The sequence below is a fragment of the Pristis pectinata genome, chromosome 15 (assembly GCF_009764475.1).
Source record: "Pristis pectinata isolate sPriPec2 chromosome 15, sPriPec2.1.pri, whole genome shotgun sequence".
Lineage (NCBI taxonomy): Eukaryota > Metazoa > Chordata > Chondrichthyes > Rhinopristiformes > Pristidae > Pristis > Pristis pectinata.
In genome coordinates this window covers 773,508-798,579 of record NC_067419.1, presented here as the reverse complement: position 1 = coordinate 798,579, position 25,072 = coordinate 773,508, and the positions used below count along the sequence as shown (strand labels likewise).

Genomic DNA, 25,072 nt, shown 5'->3' with positions numbered 1-25,072 from the left:
GATGAAGCACCAAGAGCTGAATGACCTGCTGCCATTCTAATGTAAATGCAAGGTTGAGGTCAGGATTGCAGCTCAGCAATGAAAATTAGCAGCTACAAGCTAATGAGGAAAATAATGTGATGTATGATGTGCCACTCATAAATAGTAAGTAGATGAGAAATGGAGAGTGGAAATTGAGTACAAGGGTCACTCTCATTGTGTGTGCTGTGAGGCTAAACCATTTATAAACAGTAGCAGGTGGTGAAGTTAGTCAGGACTGTTGAGAGTAGGGGAACCTCCTCCAACTCATGTAAGCATTACTTAGGTTCCAGCTATTCCTTTGAAGACAGATTTCAGAAATTCAATGGTGGCACATAAATTATGTGCAAAACAGCCATCAAGTGTCCCCTGTTATGCTGCTCTCCCTATTGAATAGGTGTTCAGATTGTATGCCTGATCTACTGAAATTACTAATTAAAACTCTCAATGTATAGTCTTGTTATAGGATTCTTTTGTGATGTAGGGCTTGATTTGCCATGTGATTAAAATTTGTCCACAAAATGAAGAGGTAAGACAGGCAGGAAGAACCCTACACTAAAGGGCTCATCCGCAGGACACAGATTATAGGCACATAAAGCTGACAGACAGGAATAGCCCAGGCGCTACACCAAATCTGCCCTACCATCACGCTGAGCTTCAGTGCATTGCTTGGCACATACCCCTGCACTTAGGCATGTGTTATTCGGCAACCTTCGTTCATGGACATCATCTTACACTGGGAGTTTGACAGGTTTTGGGCAAACCAAAGTGTGTCTTTCATCAGATTGTTAATCATCCAGCAGCACTTGATGTTTGTCTCGATGTGTGTCCCGGGAGCAGCCTGTTATGCAGTTGTTCGGGATAAACCTCGACAAGGACCATTGCGTCCTTTTCTAGACCTTCTTGGCAAACACGCAGTCCACAAGGAGGTGGACGATTATTTCATCTGCACTGCAGCCATCTCCGAGGACAGCGTGCAGCGGGAGAGAGACTCTGGCAATGCAGGAAGGATCTTGCAGGGAGCACCCCTCTCACTGTCAGCCATGGGAGATCTTGGTGCATGTTTATGAGATCTGGTGAGGAGGCATTTGTGCCAAATAACTTCGTCAATCCGCTCAGGAAACCATCCCACAGGATCCATTGTAACCTTCTCCCACAGAGCTTCTTGGACATTCTGTGCTGACCACTTTTTGATGGACTTGTGGTTAAAGGTCTTTTTCTGCAGAAACTTTCCTGCAAAGGCCAAGGTCCAACTGAAAGGAACATTACACGGCAAAGAGGCCAGGCCCATCCGTTGCCACACAGCGACAGGTAGAACCTCAGTACACAGTGACACTTGGTGTTTACGGAATCTCTCCACACACAGCCTGATACAGCCACAAACAATGCTGACGGCTGATTCTTCCGTTAAGCTCTCTGGCCCCAACAGGTGTCCTGGAACCAAGCCACCAACTTCCCACAGACCAGGGATTGAACCTTGGACCCTCTGAGCCTGTGTGACTCACTGTTGTGCCAAGCTAAGCTCTCAGGGTCACTGCACTTTTTTCTTTTTAACCTAAGGTTGTCATGGTTACAGGATTGATTGGTAAATAGAACCCAACCCTTCAAGCACCAAATCCATTTTCTAAATGAGAAACCTCCTGTGGTATACAGGGACCCACCACATTGTTAGTGCCAACAGGGATTAGTAAATGGATTCTACCTGTCCTAATGAAAGGCAGAATTTTCAGTGTTACTGTAGCCTTCGGACTTCTTCCCCGGAGCTATCAATGCAGTTCCTTTCAAACAGCAGCAATTAACCACTGGGAGTCAGTTATGTTTCTTTGGTATCCTGAAGAACCCCATTTTGTCCCAGAGCGAGGCCCAATGGTGGGCTCCTAGTTTTCTTGTGCTCTGCCTTCTCTGGCCTTACACACAGCAGATTGTTTATTAGTCCCTGAGCATCATCAAACTAAAGGACTTTTACGTCTCTGCTGCAGACTGGCCTTTCAAACAGGGTGTCACAGAGTTGTACAACACGGAGGCAGATCCTTCATCCCACCCTGTCTGTGCCGACCATTGCATCCATCTATACTATCCCTATTTACCTGCATTAGGCGCATTGCCTTCTATACCTGCTAAAGAGCAGTCCTATTCTTTCCCCTTAGGGCCCCATGCAAGATACATGCCATTACTTTAAAGGAGAGAGAGGTTGGGGGCTCTCTTCCAGTATCCTTGTCCATTAAATATTCTTCAACCTACATCGCTAAAACAAAGTATCTTATCGTTATCACTTACCATCAGCTACCCTAATTCCCACAGCTAATAGGTACACAAGGATGTCATTGACTTGAATATATTTGAATTATCCTGAGGATCTTGAGGGTGCAGTTATAAAGGCAACTTCTGTTTCCTTGATCATGAAGAGAAGAATTCCATCTCGGGCGTTTTTCTAACAAACCAACAGATTAAAAGGACTCTGCCTGCCAGCTGGAGGTGATCTTTAGATCCTGAGGCACGAGAAACTAAAACAGGGAATAAGGAAGCAACAAAGAAATTAAATTACTATTTTGTGTCTATCTTCATGAAAGCAAAGAAAGTCTCCAAGAAATAGTGGAGAACAACAGGTCTGGAGTGAACAAGAAGCTGAAGGAAATAATCATTGGTGGGGGAAAAGTATTGGAATAATTAACGGGGGTGAAATCTGATATGAACTGCACCCCAAGATTTTGAAGAGTTAGAGGCTGCAGGTTTGGGAGGTGCTGTTGGAGTATCCCATGCAAGTAACTGCTGTGCCTTTTGTAGATGGTACACACTGCAGCTACTTTGCACTGATGATGTAGGGAATGAATGTTGAGGATGCTGGATGGGACGAAAACAAATGACTGCTTTGTCCTGGGTGGTGTTGAGCTTCTTGAGCGTTGTCAGAGTGGCACTCGGCCAGGCAATTGCAGAGTCTTCCATCACACTCCTGACCTGTGCCTGGTAGATGGTGTAATGGCTCTGAGGGATATCAGGAGGTGAGTCATCCACCACACAAGGCCCAGTCTTTGACCCGTTCTTGTAACCATGGTATTTCTGTGGCTGGTCCAGTCGAATTTCTGGTCAACGATTATAAACAGATGTAATCTGCTTCATAGCCCTATCACTCTGCTTGAATCAAATCTATACAATTACCCTTATGCTCTTTCAGAGTATTTTTACCTCTTTACCACTTCATGGTACCCCTCCATTTTGTTGACATGGACACAACTTGGATCCTTTCTGGAACAAATATAACTGTAAGTTTATTTAGAATTGAACAGTTAACTAATGTCAGGATTTTGAGGGACCCTGGTTAAGAGACATGAAGAACAGAATTGGTGCTGAATTTTCAGTATCTTCTGGTACAAAACAATGTGTTGTATTCTGCAGTGGTTGGATAAATAGGTTGTCCTCTACATGATGCTAAATTTAGCCTCAGTTCCTTCTTGGACAGGGAGAGCAGAATCATCAGGATTTCTGCTTTTGGCAACTCCCCACTGTGCCCGGCAGATGTATATTTCTTCCAGGGTTGAAGTGTCGGTTTACCATCCATGCATAACTGTTAAAGGGAGAGCTTCTCGTGATCCGTGTCTGGAATAGAGAAGGTGAAAAGCTGATGAGAAGAAACAAATTGATGGGTTTTCATGTGGATTTGCTTGTTCACCTAGCTGTACTTTAGTGAGCCTAAGTGTTCAGGCTGTCTTCTATTTACAATTTCTCCATTTTGAACATGGTCCACAGAATGTTTTATCAAACATCATTCTGCTTGTACAACTGCACAAATTGATTCCAACAATTTCCAGTCACCGATCCAGATCGTTGACAGTTGGTTAACAGCCCATGAAGCTGTCCCTGGTCCCGATAGCAATTTGCACGTAATCTTCACACAGGACAGCAGATGCCAGCAACATCTATTACTCGCCGTGTAATCAAAATGAGTATTTCAGCTGTCAGTCCATTGACGGTTTGATCAACTCTCTCCCGTCAGACGTCACCTGTGTTCAGTGGGTTGCATTCCTGCATCTGAGTTAGAAGGTCAAAGGTTCAAGTCCCACTGCAGAACCTTGTGCGTGTTGTGAAGCTCCAAATCTGCCTTTGCCATGAGATGTCAACCAAAGTATCATATGTCCCATTGGATGGATTCAAAACATCCTGGATACCATTTCAAAGATTATCTGTCCTCAATGTCTTGACTAATGCATATCCCTCACCCAATATCAGTAAAGCAGAAAATCTTTAATTGCAATTTCTAGGACCCACCACATTGATTCCCACATTTCCCTACAATGGAACAGGGACTGCTTCATTTGCTAAGAAGTGCTTTGGGAGATCCTGACATTGTGATTGGCAGTCTGTGAATGCCATTCTAGGTCTAAAGTGGCTAATCAATAGGAGATGAATGGAAATCTGTGTACGATAGAAAGGAGTATGGAATGCAAGACCTGGCAATAACAGTAGAACGACCAAACAGAGCCTCAAGGGCTTTGGTAAACTTAATACTGACCGTGTCTAGCCTGCAGCAACAATCAGCAAGGTACTAATATGTTGACCTAAATAGGTAAAAGAGCAAGGTATAAAAGTGAGAGATCCCATTCTCTAACCATCCAGTGCCTGAGTAGATAATTGGTCAAGTACTACATCCAATTCATTCAGGCAAACACCTTCAGGCCCTGCACATTGTTAACTGAAGAGCCATCTTTTGCTGTCTTAATTTTTTTTCCTCTGGCTTGTGAAATTGAAAGGACTTCCACCTGCCAACCTTGTGTTGGAGACAGCAATGTGGGCTAGCCTATCCCAGCATTCCTTGCAGCAATGAAAGGCATATATCAAAATTACAGGGCTTAGTAGGACCCTCAGTTAGGGAAAATAGAGTTGGCTCCTTCTCCTGCCTTCAGCCTCACCTCTTTGATCCAGGGACACTGGAAGAGGTGGGCTTAACGAGAACGGGACATGAGGTTGGTGAACGCCAGTGTTCTATGCTTAATTTGCAGTGAAGTTAAATGTAGGTCATTCAGACTAAATAAATATTTGCGAAGCGCTTCCAAGAGTGGGTTAATTAGGTCTCCTAGGGCTACTGTTCAGTGTTCTGTTTTCAGCCGCAGTTTCCTCTGCAGTGAATTTGATATGGTTGTTAAAGTAAAGAGCAAACATTTACCTAGAGATTGAAGTGTATAACACTTTACTTAGCTTTATGTAATAGGAAATCAATTTTTTTTTCTGGAGCAAAATGCAGTATCATAGAACACAGAGCAGCGCAGCTCAGGAATAGGCCCTTCGACCCACAACATTGTGCTGAACTAATTAAATCAATGATACTTTATCACTTCTGCCTGCACGTGGTCCATCTCCCTCCGTTCTCTGTACATTCATGTGCCTGTTTAAGAGCTTCTTCAATGCCTCTACTGTATCTGCCTCCATCACCACCCTGACGGCATATTCCAGGCACCCACCACTGTGTTTAAAAAGAACTTGCCCTGCACATCTCCTTTGAACTCACCTTAAATGCATGCCCTTGAGTACTGGACATTTCAACCCTGGGAAAAAGATACTGACAATCTACTTGATCTCTGCCTCTCAAAATCTTATAAACTTCTATCAGCTCTCCCCTCAGCCTCCACCGCTCCAGAGAAAGCAACCATAGTTTGTCCAACCTCTCCTCATAGCACGTGCCCTCTAATCATTTCCAAGTCACTTCACGTTACTCCAGAAATTCGACAGAAAGCTTCCAGTCGGGAGTCATCTTTGTGTTCCGATGTGAATTCCACGTCAGGTGTGTCAGCGAGTGATGACGTTACTCCCCATGTGTCACTCCTTTTGGAGCATTGCAGGGAAATGAGAACCAGCTTGTTCTGGGAGTGTCCTTCGTTAGGTGTCCTTGGGGTGATGCTACCTCCTCAGCACAGTGCTAACTGGGAGGTCAAGTACTTCATCTTTCAGGACACCTGTACCGCTCAACACTTCCCCCCTGCCTCGATCAACACCCATGTGGCCACCAACACCCAGTTCCTGGATGGAGTTACGGGCAGCCTGGTTTTGATCCCAAAAATATCCAATTGAAATTTGCAGGGGTGGCGGGGAGCAATAACTGAGAGGATTGTTCGGACTCACTGCTATATCCATCATCCATTCGTTAGGGTGCACTCATATTTTGGGGAATATTCTCCCACCTCTGCCCTGCTGCTGCTGTAGGTAGGGCTGATTGGTTGGCCGATCACTTTACAAGAGATGAAGACATACCCCACCTTAACCAAGCGCCTGCTAATCCTGTGTGAGTATTGGCTGGGGATTGAACCGTGGCAGGGTGGGGTAGTATCGCAGCTGAAGCCAATTCTGTTGGCATACACCAACATCCTCAGAAACAAGAGCATTCCAGTCAGGATTACCAAAGAGCCATCAGCAGTGGGAACCCCGGCTGAATTTTCCAACTTGAGTCCGGGGGAAGTGGAGCCAATTTTTAGCACCTCACTTCTACCCACAGACTGAGAGCAACCAACTCCACCCAGGCAGTGGATGGAGCCTGCAGCCCAGCTCAAAGATGAGTGCGCAGAGCTGAAAGGAAAAGAGCAAACATTGGTGTTCAGGATGCCCAGTTGGCCACTGCTTGGAAATATAATCAAGGAGGCTTTGGGGGGACTTCTATTCCAATTTGCCTGAATAAAATTATACCGCTAGCATGTAAATATGTCCTTCATTTTCGACACAAGTTTTGAATGCAGAAGCTTGGCTTAACTCAGATTGCTGATTAACCAGCAACCTTTGCTCGTGATTATGTTTTACAGTGAATGTTAATCAGTCATTGAAACCTTTGCTCAGATCAGAGGGTGAGTTAAACTAGGGCTTTTCACCACTTGTGGGTGAGTTGGGGTGGGTTGGGGGTGGCAAGGCTCAACAGCAGTCTCACTGAACCATGGTCTGTTTGTGTGCAGTCTGCAGGTGAGGACGTGGCCCTCACTGAGCTGCCCTGGGTCCTTGAGCTCTGGTTTCGCATGGACACATGTGTTTGGGCAGAGTGAAGGGACAGCTGGCGCTACAGCAAGAGGAGGTCTCTTGGGATTGTTTCTCCTGTGTTCCCTCATGGAAAGTAACTGGAGATTCTCCAACGATGCCTTTTCCTCCAACCCAATACTGTAATGTCACGAGTACCCCATCCATCCTCATCGTTATCAATTGGCTGTGGTGTCACCAGCAGCCACATTCCCAGCAGTTCCAAAACCCTCCATGGACACTTTCCGCTGCCTCAGGAAAGCAGCCAACATAACCAAAGACTCCTCTCCCACCCTGGTTATTCTCTCTCTCCCCCTCCCCCTCCCCCCCCGCCCCTTCCGTTGGGCAGAAGATATAAAAGCTTAAGAACATGACCACCAGGCTCTTGAACAGACCTCTGACACAATAAAGATGAACTCTTGATCTCTCAGTCTACCTCGTCATGGCCCTTGTGATTTATTTGTCTACCTGCACTGCACTTCCTCTGTAACTGTAACACTATATTCTGCATTCTGTTTTTTTTCCCTCTTTTGTCTACCTCAACGTACTTATGTATGGGTGGATCTGTCTGGATGACACGCAAACAAAAGCTTTTCACTGTATCTCGGTACATGTGACAATAATAAGCCAATTACCTCTGCACTGCCAATCTGTTATCCAGTCGATTCATCTTTGGCCTCAACAATGGGAGTACTTGGAAGTTTAAACCAATTCTCTTCCATCTCGTCATGAACTCCATGCCGTTGGAAATGATCTCATCCCTCTCCCTGGCCTTTGGTGCTGACTTGACACAACTGGTGTCCAAGTCAACCACAGATTGAGCTTCTGGTGCCAGTGTCTCCATCTACCCGCTTCGCCGCTCCACACGTTGCCATCTGCTGCTGAAGCTTTCATGAATGACCTTGCCTCCTTCAGACTTGACAATGTCAACGTCTTCCTGACCTGCCTTCCATTATCCATCACCGCAAGTTCAGTTTCCGCAAAATTCTCCTGCCTGTTCTCCTGGCATGCCCTGACCCTCACTAATCAACGCTGAGTTCTGGTTGCTCATATCATTCTGTGTTTCAGTTCTTCCAGCCCTCCCCACCTCAATAACACTCCAACCACATGCTTTTCCTTCTTCTCTCCCACACCCCACTCCTCTAATTCTGCCCTGTTATGTATTCCCCCTTCCCTTGACCACACCATTTGCTGGGCATACACCTGCTGGCTTGTACCTGGACATACTCTCTACACACTGGGTGCTACATGAATGCAATATGCTTCATTTCCAAAAGTAGTTCAAGCAGCAGAAATACCCCTAATCTTCCTCTAACTACTAACTGAGATTGAAGGGTGTACTGCTCTTGATGTCAGTTTATGCTAGACATGGCTCACTGTGGGCATTTGGCTGAAATTGAAACCAGGATGGCCTGTTAGAGAGCGGAAATAGAGTTAAGGTACCACTAGATGGCAGAGTTGGGGTAAGTTTTCACACCCTCTGATGTCCCATTGGAGAGGCTTGATGCTGACTGTATGGTACCTGAACAAAGAAGTCTTTCAATCAGCATCGATATCTCTTCCCTTCCGAGGTTACAAAGTACTGTAATAGATAAAGGGTCTGTCTTGCATTTGTTGGATCGCTTTGTATTATGTTTCCTCAATGCAAAAATATAACATCCCTAAAAGCATGCTGTTCAACCCTATTTGCTTTGTTTGTTGTAAACTCAACTATGCAATCTGGCTCACCAAGAAGTTGCTGTGATACACAAACTATTTGTGGCAAGGCTTGCCTTGGGAGGTCTGGACTTGTGAAAAGAAGCAATGTTGTAAACCATTAACATGCCACAGAGGTTGTCAGCAACAGTCTGAACATGAGTTCTAATCCATGACCCAAAAGTTTAAATCATGATCCCCACCCCCTACTGGAATACAGTGACCTGCAGCTTGGGGTTGGACATGAAGAAACAGCACTTCCTATTGACCACAGTGATGGTCCTCAGGAAGGTTCAGGGATCTCTGTGCCAAGAGCAAGCTCATTTCCATTGCCTGCTGCTTAGTTCAGGGGAATCCCAGGCACCCGGCAGTCACGGAACCAAAAAACACATTACAATATGCTCTTAAACGTTATACAGACTGCCTGCATATACATGGTTCAAGTAGAAGCTGAAAAATCACAGTATTTTTTAAAAATCTCTTATCTTGAATTATTCACAAAAGGAAATTAAAATGCCATCACCTAGAGTTGATTTCTAGGGGCCAAAGTGTAATCATGACTCAATGTGAGATTAACAAAAAAATCTGACAGACCATGAATAACCAAGTGTAATACTTTCTGGGTATTCTGTAGTGGGACTAGTTTTTACTAAAGCCAAAATTAATTTCCATTCAAGAGATTTTAATTTGACTGTGCCAAGGACAGCTGTAGATATCTTAGCTTTCGGAGACACTGGTGCAGAGGAACTGATGCAAACCACCCATTTTCAGGTGGTAATCACACGAAGTTCACTTTTACCCAGAGAAGATTGCACTAGCAATGATTTCCTGATGAAATAATGACTCTTGGACCTGGTACTTCCAAGCACGCTTTGCACTGATGGACTTGGCCCTTTTCCCATCTTCAGGTGCACCCCAAATAATGTCACCACTCAAGTAATGCATGTTTTTGTCCAGAACAACACAAGTTCAAAGCTGTACAACAAAATTGTTGTAAAATGATATGCTGGTCTGGTGTTTATCTTGCTGTTGAAAGGGAATTCTGATGCCATCAGGAGACCTGACTGCATTGTCCATGGTCCAGAGAGGATATTTCAATCAATGGAGAGTGTTTTCTCCAGCATTCCATGAGGGTCTCGGTGGGGACACCACCGGCATCTCTCTGTAACAGGAAGTGTTTCTATGGCATTGGCTGACAATTGAGGACAGGTTGCGAAGCTCAGGGCAGATGGCAGAAACAAGCCATGTGGACCCTGAGAGAGAGACCACATGCCACCTGAGACCCCCTGATGAGTGGTATTTTCACATGCTGAGGTTTTCAAGGCTGGGGTCACTTCAGTATGTGACATTCTACAAGAAGATCTTCAGCCACTCTCTCGTACCTGGGCTGCTCTGTCCTTGGAGGTCATGGTCACTTCAACTCAACTTCCTCACCACAGGATCTTTCCAAACAGCTGTAGCAGCTCCTTCGCTGTCTCCTGATTTGCTGCTCACCACTGCCTCAGTGAAGTCACCCAGGCACTGTATTCATGAAGAATTGACTTCATCTGCTCTGAATTCGGTGAGGAGCAGATGGCCTCTCAGGCACTCGGATTTGCAGATTTCCTGCAGGTGCCATTGACTGAACTCATGTCCATGAGGCTTCCAGTAAAAATTGGGAACTTCTCATTGGCGGGGAAGATTTCCACTCCTACAATGTACAGATCCTTATAGCTTTGGAGAAACATCCCATTGGTAGCAGCTATGTTTCTTAGGAGGACACAAGATCTCTTCACCCTCAGGGAGACCACCTTCCAGACTTTGGTGGTCTCCAGTGCTTGGATGGGTGTATCCTGGGAGATGAGATCCACACTACATTTTTCACCCTGCTTTCCAACTGCAGCAGCTGAGCACAGAGAGTAATGGAAAATGCCATCAGTCTTTCGAGATCAGATTTTGTTACCTGCAACAATCTTGGGTGCATGGTGCAGTTCATCCCTGCAGCTGCTGAGACTTCATTGCCATCTGGTTTATTCTGAACAACCTTGCAGACAGAATCAGCTGGGTCGGTTCTGAGTTCTTGAAGCAATGTGTCACTCATCTCCAACTTGAAAAGTGAGGGAGGACCAGTGATTTCACAAGTTTCCTTTAACTTGGAAGTTTTGCTGTGGGACATCCTGGCTCCAATCAGCCCACTTGCCAGCAACAGCTTCCTCTTGGTGCATTACCTTTCTCCATCACAGTAATTAAACAGCTTCTTTTACACCACTGGGTATTTATCCATTGTTAATCAACAGCTATTTGGATAGTTTTCTGTGGAATGTCAGAAGCTGATGGATGACCTAAGACTATAAGACATAGGAGCAGAATTAGGCCATTCGGCCCATTGGAGTATACAAAATTATGAGAGACATAGATAAGGTGGAAAAGTCAAATACCAGAGGGCAAAGGTTTAAGCTGAGAGGGGGAAAGTTTAAAGCAGGGTTTTTTTTGTTACCCAGAGTGGTGGGTGCCTGGAACATGCTGCCGGGGAGGTGGTAGAGGCAGATCTGACAGCAACGTTTAATAGGCATTTAGACAGACACACGAACAGGAAGGGAACAGAACGATATAGGCTTTGTGCAGGCAGATGGAGTTAGTTTAAATTGGCATCATGGTCAGCACAGATATAGTGGGCCAAAGGGCCTGTTCCTGTGCGGTACTGTTCTGTGTTGAAACAGTCTCTCCTTCCCATCCTATTTTTGTCCTTAACAGCCAAATTGTTCAAAGAAAATAAAGAGGGTTAAAAAAAAAAGCAGGTTTGCTTGTAATGGCTCTTTTCCCCCGTTTCCATGCAGAGGTGGACTGGTGATCCATCTTCAGTTTGTGGAGAGTCCTGGAGTGTTGGCAGCCCCAGCTTTGAGAGAGACAAATTAGGGTCATAAAGGGATAGAGCACAGAAACAGGCCCTTCGACGTACCAAGTCTGCACCGACCTTCAGCCATCGGTTTACACTAATCCTACATCAATTCTTTTTCTATTCTTCCCATATTCTGATCCACTCCTCCCAGATCCTATCACTCCCTTACTATGGGCAATTTACAGTGGCTAATTAACCTATCAATCTGCACATCATTGGGATATGGGAAGAAACTGGGACATCCAGAGAAAACTCTATCATTGTGGGGAGAGCGGGCTGCACTTGCAGGTCAGGGCACCTTTGGCATGTGGGAGGACACCAGAGTGTCCAGAGGGAGCCCACGCAGTCACAGGGAGAACGTGTTAACTCCACACAGACAGAACCCGAGGCCGGGATTGAACCCGGGTCTCTGAAACTGTAAGGCAGCAGCTGTACCACCCTTCAGAGAATTAGAGAACAAAATCAGAAAAGTTTATACAATAAACTCTGTGGCATTCGATGATGCTTGAATTTAGGAACCCTGCCTCTAAATAAACACATGACAAAGGAGAGGTGCAGGATGTTGTGGAGCGATGTGTTTCATCTGTGAGTCCATTGTGTACAACATTACTTAATGGATGCCAGTAGTTGTATCTTGTGCAGTGGGGATTGGGGATGCTGAAGTATAGGTAACAGATGATAGTCCATAAAATGAAAAAGTGAACTAACTGAAGTAAAAATAGAAAAAGTCTGGGAAGACTCAGCATTGTCCCACCTGGGTTGTTTCTCTTTGTATTTCAGATGGTGCATTTAAAGGGATTAAGAGTTTTCCTCCCTTGTAGGTTATACTATGTAGGTTACCCATCCTGCTTCCCACTACATTCGAGTCCAGATCTTGATTGGTGGTGTGAGCCTGGCTCCTGTACTTTTCAGATGATAGTGCTCCCAACTCCCCTCCCTCTCTCCAGCCAGCCTCAAGCCAACCTCTTTCAACAGCAGCAGTCCACACTGAGCCTGTGCCAAGCCGTTCTTATCCCTGGCATGCTTTGCTTTGATAGAAGGGCACTGCCTTATCTGGAAATAGTAACCTGGCAGCATCTTAAAATTATGCACAGCATCTGGCATGGAAGTGCCAGCTAACGCACTTTAGGCTTGGCTTCTGTGCGTTTCCAGCCCCATACCAACAAGTTTAATGCTGTCTGAAGTTCTCTCAAACTGTTACAAAGAACAAGAGCAGAGACCAGTGATGGTTTAAGGAAGTGTTCCGTTGCCATCTTCACAAAGGAACTCAGCTTGACAATAATTGCCAGTGTTGGGAACAGACAACTTAAAAAAAACTGTAGAAAACACACTTAACTACCTGGGCATATTTCACGATTATCCTCAATGATTACACTACCCCATGCTGGCAAAGCAAAGTGGAGTTCCCTGCTGCTCCTCCAGCTATTAAGGGCGCCTTGAGGGACAGGACAATGATGGTATCTTTGCAACACGAAGCAGATGAATTGAGTTGTGTTTCTGGCAGTGACGGCAGGGAAAGTGGGGAGAATAAGATAGGTTAGTGTTGGAATAGTATAAAAATGGCGTTTTGAAGGTCAGCACAGACTCAGTGGGCCGAATGGCCTGTTTCCTTGCAGTACTTCTCTGCAACTATTACTTCAGAGGGATAATTTGCAAATAAAATGGAAACCTCTCATTGCTAGTCCTGAAGATCATGATATGTCACTTGCCATCGACTCAACTCGGTAAACCAAGATCACTGGAGAAGTGAAGGAGATGGAGGGATGAGGTTATCGGCATCTTGTCGATAACTTGCATTGTTGCATAGTGAAGTTTCTCAAATCTGGCTGCTGAGTGAACAGTTGCACCAGTTGGTAAATTCCATCCAGTCTTTAATTTCAAGGTAACAAGAATTTCAACGTGGCTTTAATTGGGGTTGCTATTTTCTAAAGCAGCCTCCTATAGTAAGGATAGGAAGCAACACCTCCAGCATGATTATTTTCAACACTGGTGCCACACAGGGCTGCATTCTCAGCCGCCTACTCTACTCCCTATATACTCATGACTGCATGGCCAGATTCTGCTCTAACTCCATCTACAGGTTTGCAGATGATACCACCATAGTAGGCCGTATCTCAAATAATGATGAGCCAGAGTACAGAAAGGAGATAGGGAGCTTAGTAACATGGTGTCATGACAACAACCTTTCCCTCAATGTTAGCAAAACAAAAGAGCTGGTCATTGTCTTCAGGAAAGGGGGTGGTGTACATGCACCTCTCTACATTAACAGTGCTGAGGTTGAGAGCTTCAAGTTCCATGGAGTGAACATCACCAATAGCCTGACCTGGTCCAACCACATAGACGCCACGGCCAAGAAAGCTCACCAGCACCTTTACTTCTTCAGGAGCCAAAAGAAATTTGGCAAGTCCTCTGTGACACTCACCAACTTTTATAGATGCACCATAGAAAGCATCCTACCTGGATGCATCATGGCTTGGTACGGCAACTATTCTGCCCAAGACCACAAGAAACTACAGAGAGTTGTGGACACAGCTCAGCACATCACGGAAACCAGTCTCCTCTCCGTGGATTCTGTCTACGCTTCTCACTGCCTTGGTAAAGCAGCCAACATAATCAAAGACCCCACCCACCTGGGTCATTCTCTCTTCTCCCCATCCCAATGGGTAGAAGATATAAAAGCCTGAAAGCATGTACCACCAGGCTCAAGGACAGCTTCTATCCTGCTGATATAAGACTATTGAACGGTTCCCTAGTACGATAAGATGGACTCTTGACCTCACAATCTACCTCGATATGACCTTGCACCTTATTGTCTGCCTGCATTGCACTTTTCCTGTAGCTGTTACACTTTATTCTGCATTCTGTATTGTTTTACCTTGTACTACCTCGATGCACTGTGTAATGAATTGACCTGTACGAACGGTATGCACGAGAAGTTTTTCACTGTACCTCAGTACATTTGACAATAATAAACCAATTCCAATTCTAATTCCTATCCCCATGATGTTCCATAGACCAGGGGTTTGGACTGTTTACGGATGCATTTAGCTTTGAAGATGATAGCATAAGTTCTCCACAGCAGAAAGTGAATTTGATTGGAATTTATCTTGTGCAAATAAATGTAAACAATAGCAAAGAGAAGCATTTGTAATTGAGCTTAAATTTCTCCCCCTTGAGCAATAGGATCATGACTCTTCTGTTGCTAAAACTCCGATTCTCTACACTGAAACTTCCCATCAATCCCACTCATTTTTTCATCTCATTCTACCCTCTCCCTCTGTCACTGGTGCTTTCCTTTAAAATCTCTCCCTTTCTCGTTCTCCCTCTTTGTCACCCCTCTTTCCCTCTCTCACGCTCTCTGTCTCCCATGACTTTGGAACTGAGCTGCTGCAAATGGTCTGGGAATGCAAGAGGTTTAGTTTTCTTCAAGGCTTCTAGCCCATGTGTTGGGATTAGCCTGAACTCTAGTGCTGCTGCTCGTCAGAGAGAGACACACACATCCTCCTGATGATGGCTACACAAAGGCAAAGCTCTTACCAAGCATTTCACATCTTGCAGATGTCAGAAGAAGCTGCCTGAAGCTGAACAGTTGCTGCGTGACTCCATCAGATCTGGTCCTCAGTTTGCCGATGCCTACTCCAGTCTTGCAGCTTTGCTGGCTGAACAGGTGAGTCATTGCAGTGAGTGGAGCTGTGGGTTTATTGATCAACTGGTGTCTGCTTGACTTAGAACAGATCACATTAGTTCTTAAGCAATGAGGTACCAAGAAACCCACCTGGCAGAGTTTCTGATTGACAAATTTGAGCAATCCCCTCAACACTCCCATCGGGTCACACCCAGTGTTACCAGAGTTTCAGAAATCCTTGGGAGCTGAAAGAATTCTGTTGAATTTTAAATCCTTAAAGCTGACAGTTGCTTGTCCGATCTGTTAAGATATTAATTGAAATTCAAACTGCAGATGCTGGAAACCTGAAACAAAAACAGGAAATGCTGGAAATGTTCAGCAAGTCGGGCAGCATCTGTGGAAGGAAGAACAGATCCTTGAAGAGTCGTCAACCTGAAACTTTAACTCTGTTTCCGTCACCACAGATGCTCTCACCACACAGCATTTTCCTTTTTTCCCCAATTTGAAATTGTTTGCTCATTGACAGCTCCATGACTTACAATAATGAATCAGCTGAAGAGGTTTGCCATTGGTGCTAGTACATACACGTAAGTAGATTCATTGGACCATGGAGAGAGACCTTTGTTACTTTCTCCATCCCCAACTGTTCATCCCCTTTCCCCCTGCCACCCAGCAAGGATAGTTTTGTTTTCCTGATGACCTCGTCACTGATAATTTGTCATAATCTGTTAAGGAAATGGCCATATGTTTTGAACATGCAAGCAACCTTGCTTTTACCTACCCTTGGCTTCTGTATTGGTCTATTATAAGCCTTTTCTATGCAGAACTGCTTAATGCCCAGGGGTCTTAGTGGTGTTGAAACATATTTTACCAAGTGGGTTCCAGGAAGATCAGATACTAAACCATGGCCCATTCATCTCTGGAATAAAAAAACAGATCTAGTGTGAACCTGTGCTTGTTCCCACTACGTGAAAGAGCTTTTAAAATGTGGTGAGCTTGATGATGTTCCAGGAATAGTAGGCACCAAACTTGAACGCCTGCAGTTTTTATTTGTATTTCTGGTACCTGATTTCTGGCCAATGTCAGAGACAGTTTCATCGTCTCTGCCTCTGCTAGTTTTATACTTGCCACAGGAATGCTCCCATATTCTAAAATTTTATTTATTTTTTTAAGTAACTTTAAAAATTTAGAAGTAACTATTACAGAAGTTATGGGCATGCTATGTTGGTGCTGGAAGTGTGGTGACACTTGTGGGCTGCTCCCAGAACACTGTGCAAAAGATGTATTTCATTGTGTGTTTCGATGTACATGTGACTAATAAATATATCTTATCTTATTAAATGGTTACAGGTCTCCTAAAGATAATGGAAGATTACCTTTATGATGCCTTTATGATTACCTTAGATAATAATAATTTATGTTAATGTTCCTCTCACACTGTCATCCTATTGTCAACCCTTTGGCTGCATCTACATGTCGACCTGCCTTAGTGCTGTGGCTGTGCTTGGAAAGCAAGTTGATTACAGTGCATCATTATGCTTTGCCCCAACACAGTACCAAAGCAACTCTTGTCAAATGACATCCTGCATCTTTCCTAACCTTTCTGCAGACTTTGACTGTCCACCGCTCCACTGGGTGGGCCTGGTTTCCACTCTTACCCTATGGCAGCGCGAGGATCACTCATAATGAGCTACTCCTTTGCTCATGTTCTTGCCTGTTGACCCACAAGGATCTCCCCTTGGACCCTGTCCTATTTAACATTGTCCAGAACGAGTTTCTATGTCTATGTTGCCATTGTCTAATCCTACTCTGGCATTCTGGTAGGGTCCTGGACCTGAAACGATAACTCATTTTCTCTTCCCACTGATGCTTCCTAACCTGCTGAGTGTTTCCAGCATTTTTATTTTTATTTAAGATTTCCAGCATGTGCATTTTGTTGATTTTCACCTACACTGTTGACCTTTCTTCCCTAAGTTATCAGATTGCTTATTTAACATACCATGTTGGATCAGCAGAGATTTCCTCCAACTGCATATCGTCATATACTCTTCTTTCCTTGCTCTTCTCCCTGATATCTGTCTGAAGCTAAATCAGAGGGTTTGGAAAAATGACATATCCTCGGACACACAGGAGGCTGCAGATGTTGGAATCTGGAGCTACGCAAAAAGTGCTGAAGGAACTCAGCGGGTCAGGCAGCATCTGTGGAGGTAAATGGGCAGTTGCCCTCTTGCAAGTCATTCCTTGAAATCAGTCTCTTTTTGGTCATTGCTCTAATATCTCTAAAGGCCAACACCGTGGACAGAAAATGAACAGCTAAGTGCAGGGTCCTGGCAGTTCAGATGAAGAGTCTCGACCTGAAACATTGACTGTCCGTTTTCCTCCGTAGATGCTGCCTGACCTGCTGAGTTCCTCCACCACCGCCTTGCTGCAAATGGCGTACACTTGACTGTGAGCTGAACTTTGAACCATGTCCCCACATATCCATGGACAGCCTGCTTCACAAGGCAACAGGATTATGGTGGAACAAACAGGAAAGGTCTAACAGGGTCCAGGGTTTGTTAGCAGAGAGCTAGGGGATATGTACCTATGATAATCAACTGAAGGAATAGAGAGGAGTTGAAGAAACCTGAAGAGTGTCTGGGACTTGGTATCTGATGGATGGTGGAGGCAGAAATGTTCATCATATTTAGAAGTGCCTAAATAAAACACTGACGTACAGTAACCAACAAGTCTATGCGCAGAAAGTTGAGAAGTAAGGTTAGCTTGTTTGCTTAAATAACTTTTGTTTTTGCCCATGACCTCTTGTGCTGTATAGACATGACTATCCCAATTTACTGTGGCTAGCCTCCCTCATTCAACCCTCAGTAAGTGAGAGGATCAAAAACTTTGCTGTCTGTACCCTTACTTGCACCAAGTTCTATTCATTCATTGCCGCTGTGCTTATTAATTTATATTGGGTCCTGGATTTAAATTTTAAACAATACATTTGCATTGATTTTCCATTCCCTCCATGGCGTCTCCCTTCCCCGTCTATAGAATCTTGTTCACCTCCCAGCCTCCTGAGATCTCTGCACCCCTCCAATTCTGTCCTTTCCACTATCTCTTTCTTACATGCTTCAATTTTGGTGACCTTGCCTCTTGAATTACCTCCCTTAACTTCTCTCTCTCTCTCTATCTCTCCATCTCGCTCTCCGTCTCGCTCCCACTCTCAGTTCGTGCTGCTGCTTCACATCTCCAGTTGCCCGGGTTTGATCCTGACCTCGGGTGCTGCCTGTTTGGAGTTTACATGTCATCCCTGTGACCATGTAGGGTTCCCCCAGGTGATCTGTTTTTTTTCTTGCATCCCAAAATACTGATGGTAGGTTAATTGGCCACTAACATTTTCCTGGTGCAGGTGAGTGGCCAAAGAATCAAAGGGGAGCTGATGGACATATGAAAGGGAATAAGTTATGGGGAAAAAATTGGGGGAAATAGGACTAATGGGATTGCATGGTTGGGATCCAACATGAACCTAATGGATGGAATGGCTTCCTTCTGGGTCATGTTAGTAAGTTCAAAACTAATTTTCTTATTACCACATTTCAGTTGATAACTGCAATGAAACAGTTACTTTGCAGATGCTATATAAATGCAAGTTGCGGCTGTGTTTAACATTGTTTTGCTCTGGGGATGAGTAATTATATTCTTGTGAAACAAGAAACTGGCAATGATGGAAATCTGAATTAAAAACAGAAACCGTTGGAGATACTTATGAGGTGAGGTAGTAGCTAAGGAGTTAACGCTTTGGTTCTGATGAAAGTTCATCGTCTTGAAACATTAAGTTTGTTTTTCTCTCCAGAGATGCTGCCTGACCTGCTGAGCTTTTCTAGTATCCTTCATTTTTATTTCATTTGTACTCTCAGTAGATTGCAGTTTTGGCCGATGCACTGAACAATAATTATTTCAAATATTGATGAACTTGTGATCCTCAAATTGCACGATATCTAGTCCTGTCTTAAAGATGTGGAGATCCACTCCTTCTGGACTGAGATTGGCTGTTTTGCCTCTGAACATTATAGGATTGGAGGTTTAGCAAGGAGTGTTTGTGCACTGCTTCCTTATCAGTGGATAAACCTAGACTGGAAAATGACCTACTATGAAAATGATCAACTTGTGGGAAACTCATGCCAACGAGGCATGCATTTAAACTGCATGTTTAGCCCTTGAGGCTGTATGTTATGCAACCCTGTTGCCTGCGGAAACAAAAGTTCAGACAGCCAGAACTAATTTAGGACTTGAAGTGGCCCTTGGGGTTAAGGCCTGCTGAGAAGTTTTCTCTTTTCTTATGAGGACTGCAGTGTTGTGAAAAGCTGGCACCATTATTTTAGTGACAGTGCTAAAGCTGTCTGGCGTGGAGATAACTGGGTAACTCTCCTGTAGGTCAAACCTCTTGACCATTTTGCTATAAATAATTAAGATTTATTTTATGCACTCTCTTTACGTTGTAACGATCCTCCACTTACTGCATTTTTATTGGGAGAAGTTGCTGTAGTTTCTGTTTCCTCCCTTCTTTAAGTCACACTGTTTCCGAGTAAATGGACATTGTGTGATGTGGAATAGACAGCCTGCTGTGAATCATCCGCTCATCTCTGACTCATTAGATGACGCAGTGTTGTCAATAAGTGCTCTGCTATTTATATGTGGAGAGCCAGCGGGGGCTTGTTTGTTCTGCTCAGATTAGCAGGAGGTTTAATAAGGGTATTCAGAATTATGAGCCATTTTAATTAAAAAAAGATAAAGTGAAGTATTTTTACGCACTAGGTTGTTTTGATGTGGAATACACTTTGTGAAAGGATGATGTAAGCAGATCCAGTCCACTGGGATTCACAGCTATCAGTCGACTGAGGTAGTTGAGCTGGAAAATGGCTTCATTAACTTTCAGTGGCATCAAGACAATGTTGTTTATCCCCCCCTAATGCTGCTTGTGAGTGTCCCATAAAGATCAGAGTCTTCACTTGCAGGCCCACAATTCTCTGTGTAATGTCTTGCAGCGGCAGTTTAAGTGCAGGTCCTTTATTGATCCATGGCAAATTCTTGCAGCTGCCAGCACTTAGCTTCCTAGGTGCAATTTCTGCAGGTAAGTCTTAAAGGTGCAGAGCAGTGGTCTTCCAGCCACAAGGGAATGTTGCTGCTTAATGATTGGATGTTGCAAAGGGGTGGGGTTGCGTGATGAGTGCTTCCAGGGGGTGAGAGGGATCAGGACAGGCTGGTGGATAACATGATCGTCAGGTAAGGGATCCACAGGGATTCTTAGCCAGGAAACTGTAAAGGCAGGAGTTTGCCACAGAGAACTCGAGAAGGAGTTATACTATGCAAGTAACATGTGAATTACTGTGAAATATAGTGAATTCCTTCACTTTGGGGAAACAACAAACAACCAGCTGGAGGAACTCAGCGGGTCGAGAAGCATCTGTGCGGGGGAAAGGAATTGTCGACGTTTCGGGTCAAAACCCTGCATCAGGACCCTCCAGCAGGTCCCATGAGTTCTTCTTGCTGGTTTTTGTTGCTCCAGATTCAAGATCCGCAGTCTTTTGTGTCTGCACTTTGGGGAAACCTGCAATGCAGGAGAATGCCCGCCCCTGCTCCTGTGGGCCGAGGGAAAGGAGATAAATTCTCCTCTGCTTCGGTGTGGGGTTTGGTGACCTCTCTAATGTAGCAGTGAGCAGCAAACTGTGAAATGTGGCAGAGATCAGCAGCAGCTCAAGGTGTTGGTGACCTTTATGTCTCTGGGAAAAAGAGGCCAGGCCTATTTCTGAGGCTGCATTTGAGCTTGCAGGAGGTCACAGCTCTCAGTTAGACTAGAATTTCAATGCCAGCCCTTTAAACAGCACAGTTTTAGGAGAATTGGGGTTGATAAAACCTGGTAGTTGGATGCTCAGAGAAAAATAACGTACTTCAGACGTGAAGTAGAAAATCTGACTGGAGAGGCATTTTGTGTGTTGCAGGATGATTGACATTATTTAGTGTGACGTCAGACAAAGGGTGCCAGGGCAAATCCCAAACGGAGTTTTCCAATGGGGAAAGGTGCTCAGAAATGGTCAGAACACAGTCCTGAAAGGGTTGAGTTGACCTCCAACCGCACAGAACTGTTTTGTCTAGAGTTGTGCAGTTCCTTGACGAACTCCAGGGACAAATGTGTTCAGGCTGAGACTGTGGAACATGGCTCCAATTATTGGCCAACCAGAGGAAGGCATCTTTAGTGGAGAGAAAGACTCAGCCAATACCTTATAGCTCTGCAGAGTCCTTAACATTATAGAATGGCCCAAGACGTCTGTCAGAGCACTATCAGACTAAAATTGATGTTGGGGCCAAAGAAGAAATCAGTAAAGGTGCCAAAAGAGGTCTGTTTTCAGAGCTAAATTAGAAGGGGAAGTGAAAAGATTGAGAGATCAAATTCTCAATGTTACATCCAAGGAAACTGAAGGCAGGGCTGCCAATACTGGGACGAAGGAATTGGGAGATGCACAAAGCCAGAATTGGACGATTGTCGTGGTTTCAGCAGATGGCTTCACAGTCCCCTGACATACCTGTTCCTCTAATTGTGGCCTCTTGAGCAGTGTTGCTATCAATCACTCTGTCACTCAGTCATGTCTTACCTACCAAGGCCCGAACATCTTGAGTATTTAATCCCCTCTAATCTCTATTAAGACTCACATTAAAAGTTTTCCTGGACAGGCTCTGCAAATGGAAGTCTTTGTTTCCTCCTTTCAAATATGGAATCATAAAGTCATATGGCACAGAAACAGCCCCTTTGAGTCCAACCATCAGTGGCCCATTTAAACCAATCCTGCACAGTTCCCCTCGGGTTCTGCCACTCATCTACACACCAGGGGTGATTCACAGTGGTCAATTAACCTACCAACGTGCACATCTGTTGGGATGTGGGAGGAAACTGGAGCACCCAAAGGAACTCCATGTGGTCACAAGGAGGACATAAAACCCACACAAACAGGGATTAAACCTGTGAGGCAGCAGCTCTACACCATCCGTGCCACCTGTTGTGTGAAATGGTTCTTTTCGGTCTTAAGGATCAAGGGCTCTGGACACGAGCTTTGGATATCAAACCTAGTTTAATCACAAAGGCAAACGCAAGGACAGAATGGATGGGAACAGACACACACTCACATACACGCAGGAGACCGTGAACATGCGGGGGGGGGGGGGGGGGCATCGCAACTAGGATAAGATACACACACACACTGATACACACAAGCACAATAACAATGTACAACTTCAGGATATAATACTTCAATGCTTGACCCACACTGGCTTTGGCTCTAAGACTGCCTGGAATCTGAGTGAAACACTCCCAAACCACATGGTGATGCACTCTTACCAGTGATCTCTGCAGCATTGTCTCACTACTCCTGGGGTCGTCAGAAGAGGAAGGGCTAGGGGATTGCAACCCTTTTTATGGTGCTAGGAAGCTGGGTGGAGCCTCACTGTTGTGATTTAAACAAGCCAATGGTCAGGCAAGTTCAGAGACAAAAGGTACTCTCACACCTGAGGGGTGGGTGGAGCTGCACCTTGATTGACAGTAGTGTCACTTCCGATCAGCAGAGCAATGCTGTCCCCCGGTCAGCGGGGGTCAGTGTCGTTACTGTCACGTGACAGCCATGTGCTGTCTCACTACACCACCGTGCCACTATATTGCACGACAGTGCCTCGTATTCTCTTTGACTTGGAGCCGAGGGCACAAAGCCGTGATTGTGTCAGTGACCTGAGGATTGTCAGTTAGCTGAGCAGCTAAAAGCTGGAAGTTAGCAAATTGTGTCCTGTCAAGAGTTAACAAAGAATCACAACTTTTCCGAACTCTGCCTCCCCTTCTGCCCCTCCCCTGCCCTCCATCCAAGGAGCGATTTGAAGAGGCTTGATGATGTATATGCGCGAGGAATTGAAAACTGTCCTGAGAACTCCAGACCTACACAACAACTATGGTGTCTTCTAGTTGATAGAGGTAAGTAATAGAGTCACTGTTATCTGACTACATCAGCTGAGGCTTATTATCATTGGTGCAACTTCACCCCCTCATCTGAAAAGGCGAGTTCTGGGGTGTTTCTCCATAGACCTAATGTACTACCTGGGGTATTATTCCAGGGGTGTTACTTCATTGACCTATTCTACTCCCAGGAGTGTTACTCCAGGAGTGTTACCACACAGACGATCTTCTACCAGGGGTATTTACTCCAGGGATGTCACTTCATTGACTGAGTCTACTCCCAGGAGTGTTACTTTAGGGGTGTTACCACACAGATCTAGTTTACTGCCAGGGGTGTTACTACATAGATCTAGTTTACTGCCAGGGCTGTTACCACATAGATCTAGTTTACTGCCAGGGTTGTTACCACACAGATCTAGTTTACTGCCAGGGGTGTTACTACATAGATCTAGTTTACTGCCAGGGCTGTTACCACATAGATCTAGTTTACTGCCAGGGTTGTTACCACATAGATCTAGTTAACTGCCAGGGGTGTTACCACATAGATCTAGTTAACTGCCAGGGGTGTTACCACATAGATCTAGTTAACTGCCAGGGGTGTTACCACATAGATCTAGTTTACTGCCAGGGGTGTTACCACATAGATCTAGTTTACTGCCAGGGGTGTTATTCCATAGACTGAGTCTACTGACAAGGGTGTTATTCCTTGAACCAAGTCTACTACCCTTCCCAAATCACCCGTCTTCCTGAGCAGAGTGCTGATGGGTTTCTTAAAACCTCTCTGTGCACTAACCCAATGCTGCCTCATCTTCTGCCCTTACTCTACCAGATAAAAACATTTCAGGCCAATGACTTTTCATTTGCTTTGATGACAGGTCATTGACCCGAAATATTAACTCTGTTCCTCTCTTCACAGATGCTGCCTGAACTGCTGAATATCACAGGATTTTCTGTTATTATTTTGTATCTAAATGAAGTTGTGGTGACATTGGATAGGCCTCTGTCACATGGGACTCTCCCATCCAAGGGACTTCCATTGGCTTCAGCTGGATTTTGAACCTTGGTCATAGAGTGACACAACACGGACCCTTTGGCCCAGCAAGTCTGCGCCAACCAACAATCACTCATTTATTGTTATCCTACATTAATTCCATTTTTTTTTACTCCCCACATTCTCATCAACACCCACCCCCCCCACCCCCCCCCCCCCCCCCCCCCCCCCCCCCCCCCCCCCCCCCCCCCCCCCCCCCCCCCCCCCCAGATTCTACCACTCACCTACATATTAGGAGTAATTTACAGTGGCCAATTAACTTATTGACCTGTCTTTGGGATGAGGGAGGAAAGCCAGGCTCCTAGACGAAACCTACACGGGTCCCAGGGAGGACACAGCACCGGAGATCAGGATTGAACCCAGGTCACTGGTGCTGTGAGACAGCGATTCTACTGCCCAAAGTCTGTGGGTCGTGGTAACATGAGACCAGTGTCCAAGAAGGGCTGTCTGTTAAACATACTTCCACCCACACTTCTGAAGTGCTAGCTTGGGCATGTACGCAAAGGGGCAGAAAACCATTACTTCATCGAAGGCCCAATTTAATTTAGCCACATGGAGATGTCCAGACCCTGAGGTGACTTGGCAACTAATTTTCTTTCACTGGAGGGAAGTATGGGAGGTTAGCATTTAGCTCAATAAGGATGCAAGCCTGAAACAACTAAGACAGTACAGAGAGAAACAAGCAATAATTTTTCAAGTCTGGGTGAGCTCTAATATAATCATGGAGTTATTCAACAAGGAAACAGGCCCTTCGGCCCAACCTGCCCATGCCAACCAAGATTCCCATCTAAGCGAGTCCCATTTGCTCGCATTTGGCCCATATCCCTCTCAACCTTTCCT

The 25,072-nt window shown here is 45.0% G+C and overlaps 1 protein-coding gene across 1 annotated transcript in view; it reads left to right on the top strand.

Moving 5' to 3' along the window:
* The window catches only part of tmtc1 (transmembrane O-mannosyltransferase targeting cadherins 1), a 151,499-nt gene that overhangs the window by 108,243 nt on the left and 18,184 nt on the right, over nt 1-25,072 (top strand). The window contains 4 exon segments of the mRNA XM_052030031.1: nt 15,137-15,245; nt 23,096-23,113; nt 23,115-23,159; nt 23,161-23,203. Of these exon segments, the coding sequence (XP_051885991.1) occupies nt 15,137-15,245; nt 23,096-23,113; nt 23,115-23,159; nt 23,161-23,203 (215 nt within the window).